Source organism: Poecilia formosa, unplaced genomic scaffold (genome assembly GCF_000485575.1).
Source record: "Poecilia formosa unplaced genomic scaffold, Poecilia_formosa-5.1.2 Scaffold561, whole genome shotgun sequence".
NCBI lineage: Eukaryota > Metazoa > Chordata > Actinopteri > Cyprinodontiformes > Poeciliidae > Poecilia > Poecilia formosa.
Genome location: NW_006800500.1, coordinates 152,455 through 157,454, shown reverse-complemented (window position 1 = coordinate 157,454; position 5,000 = coordinate 152,455). Strand labels below are relative to the sequence as shown.

Below are 5,000 nucleotides of genomic sequence, written 5' to 3'. Positions count from 1 at the left end.
ACCTTTGACCTCTGAATGACAGGAAAATATCCCTGATACCACCAGAACCTCGATTTGTTCATCTGAAACCGGGATGAACGTTCTCAGTTTATGTTCAGATGGTGACCTTTGACCCCCAGCTGAGTTCTGGTTGGAGGTTTTAGAACAGTTCCCTCCACAGTTTCAGCCTGGACCCGAGGTTCTGGTTCCGGTTTCCTTTCTGGGTCCGACCTGCAGATTTACAGGTCAGCAAAACCAGAACCGGGCTGATGCTAGAGTGGAGCCGTTCTGCTGAACAGAACAGAACAGAACCACTGTGTTTAATCCGGATCAGAACATCTTAGTTTATGCTAACTGGAAACAGAAGAAAGGCTTTATGGGTCGGTCCGTCTGGAACCAAAAGGTTCTGGTTCAGCTCAGGTTCTGCCATGTTGGACCAGATCGCCTGCAGACTGCTGCAGGGAGATGAAGTCAGAACCAGATCAGGTATTTGGGTCCACTCTGAGTTCTGATCCAGTTTTTTTGAGCCGCTCATGTGAACGTTTATTGGGTTTTCCCTAAAGAGGAGAAGAAGACAGTGTCCATAAGGTTGAATGGAGGGCCCGGTCACGGTCCCCAGGCCTCAGTTTGGACCCCAGCCGCGGCTCAGTTCCTTCAGCAGCTCCGCTCTGCCGTCCTCTTCTTCTTCCGGCCGGAGTGTCTGGTCTTCCTCTGGGCCGGTCCGGACCGGACCACGCAGACACCCTGCCGCTTGCTGCTGGTCTGGTCGGCGCCGCCCGCCGCGGCGCACGCCAGCCCGGCGGCGCAGTCGCAGCGGCCCAGGTTGCGGCGGCGCTTGGTGGCGCCCCGCAGCAGGCAGGCCTCGCCCTCCAGCGGGATCCTCTGGCACCGCTTCCCGGTCAGGTACCGGACGCAGCAGAGCCCGGCGGCGCAGTCCCCGGATCGGACGCAGCTCGACATCTCTGGAGCTAAAACATGCTAGGCGTTAGAGCGGGGCCACAGGGCATGCTGGGAGTTGGAGTCCAGAAACTCACCTTTGGTTCTGTTGAAGCTGTCTGTGATTCTGTCTTTGACTTGCTGTCGGTCCAGCTGTCGGTTGGTGTTGGAGTGTCTCCTCTGAGCTCTGTTACTGCAGCCTCCCCTCTGGAGAACAGAAGCGCATCGTCAGCATATCGACTGATGACGGAAACATACGGCTTCAGCAGCTCAGGTCGCTGATTAACAGTCTGCTTTGGATGTAAATCAACCGATGAGCTGCTAAAAATAAGTAAACTTTTTTTTTATCTGGACAGAAAATCAGCTTACATGAGGAAAAGTAGCATCAACTAAGCTAAGCTAGGCTAAAATGAGCTAATGGAAGCTAAAATAATATGAGCTAACCTAAATTAAGTTACAAAATGTGCTAAATTAGAATGGCAGTGGGGGAAAGTAAAACTAAAACAGACCAAAATAAATAAAGATCTGTAATGGAAAGGTAGGATAAACACTGGCCTAATTACAAGTTGCTAACTGAAACAACAGAATTTAGCTGAACTTGGAAAAATAGGTAAGATTATGTTAACCAATTTAAAAAAATCAAAGTTAGAAAAACTAAGATTTTCTAAATAAGGACAAATAAATCAAGTCATGAAGAGCAAACATAGGATAAACTGAGTTAACGAGGCTAAACTAAAGCATGTTAACTAGAAAAGGTAAACTAGGGACACAAAAGACCAATCAAACTTAAATAAACTAAGCTTAGTTTAGCGAACCAACATTGCTAACTAATTAAACCAAACAAAGCTAGAAAACGTGAAGTAGGAAACACTGAGCTAACAAGCTGAGCTGAATGAGGCTCAGTTAGGAAAAGGAAAAAAACTGGAAAAAGTAGATGAAGCTAAGATATATTCAGCTAAGCTAAACCTGAGCTAAGACACGTTAAGCTAGGAAAGCTAAACAGAAACCCCAAACAAAAGCTGGCTTGATTAAAGTTAAAATGAGTTTTTAATGTTTTTGGGTCGTTGGCTGGAAAACGAGCTTTAAAAATAAACATTTAAAATGACGTCTAACGTTGTTGGAGCTAAAATCTCCTCTGACTCTGAATCTGTTTCATCTGTGGGATTTTCTCCAGATCACAGCTGTTCAAAGTGGATTAGATTTAATCCAAATTAAAATAAATAAGGACAAAACCAAAACTTTTAAATTAAAATCTACTGACAAAGATGCTGACTTAATGCGACACACGATGATCATCTTTTCCAAGCATTCTGCTTTCCTTTGGTTGCCATAGTAACTGGAAACACATCCTCATTGACTTACACTCTAAATTTCACCTTGGTTCTTCAGATCTGCTTTTAATTTCTGTATTTGGTTGATTTTGGCCCTTGGGACTAAACGTTTGGACACTCCTGCTTTAAATGAGCCTTCATGACTAAACTTTGAGTCTAAAACTGGATCTTTGATCATGAATCAAACAGAAACTGGTTCATCCTTTGAGTTTAGCAGCTTTTCCTGCTCAAATCCATGAAAACACAAGATAAAAGCTTCACATACTGAAAGCTGGGTGAATCTCTCAGGGTTTTCCTTAAATTAATTGATTCATCTCCGTTTTCTCTCTGTTTTATTTGCATCTTGAGAACATTGGACCCGAATCATTTTAAAATGTCTCAATGCCGGATCTTACAGCAGGAAAGAAACGAGTCTGGACTGCAGAACCACAAAAGAAAAAGATAATTTCTGTTGTTTATTTGCAGATGTATTTTATCTGAGATTCTCAGCATCATTAGATGAATGTTTAATCAATTTTTACCTCAAATGATAAAATACAGAAATGAGGAGTCAGAGAATATAAAGACAGAGAACAGTAAGATAAACTGACAGCAGATTATCGGGCAGCTAGCGTTAGCAGAAACTCCTCAGTTTGATTCAACCGACAGGGGAGGAAGAGAAGAGGAGGAGGAGAGGAAGAGTTTTCAGGCTGGGGGTGTGAATACTTTAGCCTCACCTGCTGCTCGGCGCTCTGCAGCACCGCCTCTTTGGACGACCGGATGGTGTTGGAGTCCAGCGCCAAACCGCAGACCAGCGACGCGCACAGGAAGCTGCGATAGATCCACATCCTGTGATCCATCAGCCCAAGCTTCCTCTGAAAACACTCCTCTTCCTCAGGCTCTATTCCTCTTCCTCAAGATCTTCTCCTCCTCTCTCCCAGCCAGCCAGGTGAGTGCTGTGCTGCCTTCAGGAGCCGTGGGGTTTTATAGCGCTGCGCTACCTCTGATCCATCTCCGCTGAGCCGGCAGAGCCTCAGAAGTCTGGCGTGGCGTTTGAAGCTCGACCGCATCAGTCGGCGGGACAGCGCCGCCTTCGCTTCCTTCCTGGAAGGCCTCAGGTGAGGCGGCCGTTTGAAACCCGACACCACAGAGACCGCAGAGAGATTAAAACACACCTGGGAAGCCGAGCAGGTAGCGCTGCTGCGTTTGAAGGCGTGTGTGGTTTTCCCTTCATGTGGTCCTGAGGTCACCATGGCGACTCATCAGGCTGGAGCTGCGGCGCTCCGGCGGCGGATGTGCGGCTGTTTGCGGGCGATTAAAGCCGAGTTAACCGATGATGAAAACAGATTTAAACCTCAAGAGCTCTTCTAACGGAGTGAGGAAGTTTGTTTCTGTCAGCAGAGAAGAAGAAGAAAGGAGCGGAGCTTAGATGGGATTACAGGAAGCTGCTTTAATCTCCAGATTTAAACACAAACTGATTTAAATTAGCTCAAAAAAACTGGAAAACATTTCATGAAAGAACAGGATCAGAGAGAAAATCTGACATCCGTCCATCCTTCTGGACTCAGAGATGAAAGAATGAAACTGAGGCTCTACTTCTCCCAAACTCCTGCCTTTGACCTTTGACCTGAGTAAAGCCTGACGTAATGTTAGCTTGCAATCTAATCTTGTTAAAGCAACAACATTGTAACACACACCCAACACTCTCTCACACACGCACACACACACGCACACACACACGCACACACATACACACACACACACACATTTACTGAACCTTACTGCAAAATATACACGCTGTTGTTAGTGTGATGGCTGGTCATATAGCGGCATCTTCACAGGTCTGACAAACAAATCAATCCTCCAGCTGCAGCTGATCCAGAAGCTGCTGCTGTTGTTCTGACTAGAACCAGGAAGATGGAGACATAACACCAGTTATAAAGTCCCTACACCTGTAGCTCCCTGTAGCTCAGAAAACAGACTTTAAAATACTGTTAGTTTATAAATCACTGAACAGTTTAGCACCATAACACATTAAAGATCTGTTATTGCTGTACCAACCGTCCAAGCCCCTCGGGTTCTGGTTCTGGTTCTACTCTGCATCCAGAACCAGAACCAAATGAGGAGAAGCAGCATTCAGCTTCTATGCATCACAAATTTGGAACAAATTTCCAGAAAACTGTAAAACAGCTGAAACACCGAGAGCCTTTAAATCCAGACTAAAACCCACCTGATTAGAGTTTATTTGAAACATAGTCAGTTACTCATCGACTTAATGTGATGTTTTGATTAATTATATGCTGCATATCTTGCTGCTGAAATGTGCTGTGCAAATAAAATTTGATTAATGATTGATTGATTACGTTTTGTATATTTAGTTAATTTCATTAAAGAAATGAAACTCACCATTTCATTAATATTTAGCCTTCACTACTTATAGATATCTCTGAAAAATCTCTACAATAACTTATTAAAACAGTGGTTGCTCTTATTTTGAAATTTAATTAACAGATGTTAAATTTGTAGTCACTGAGAAACGTCTATGATGACATGTTCGGCCAATCATTTTGACTTGATTTTGTTCATCCAATCAGGTGCAGCCTTTGAGAAGCATCTTCCTTTGGCCCCGCCCACTTCCTCTGCAGATGAACCTGCAGAGGAAGAGCAGATGAAGAACTTGCTGTGATCGAGTTCTACAGCCGGTCCTCCTCTGGTCTGGTCATTATCAGCAGCTCAGAACACCTGCTCTGTCAGGCTAATGTAGCTGGAGGCTCC

General features: G+C 44.7%; 1 protein-coding gene across 1 annotated transcript in view; it reads right to left on the bottom strand.

The window, feature by feature from the left end:
* LOC103129650 (dickkopf-related protein 1) overlaps positions 1 to 4,254 on the bottom strand; it is a 4,332-nt gene extending 78 nt beyond the window's left edge. Inside the window, exons 1-3 of the mRNA XM_007540821.2 lie at positions 2,963 to 4,254; positions 1,014 to 1,122; positions 1 to 947 (exon numbers count right to left, since the gene is read on the bottom strand). The exon at positions 1 to 947 is cut by the window's left edge and continues 78 nt beyond it. Coding sequence (XP_007540883.2) covers positions 634 to 947; positions 1,014 to 1,122; positions 2,963 to 3,085 — 546 coding nt within the window. The 5' untranslated portion in view covers positions 3,086 to 4,254 and the 3' untranslated portion in view covers positions 1 to 633. The remainder of the gene's footprint in view (positions 948 to 1,013; positions 1,123 to 2,962) is intronic.
* Positions 4,255 to 5,000: the final 746 nt, after the last annotated feature.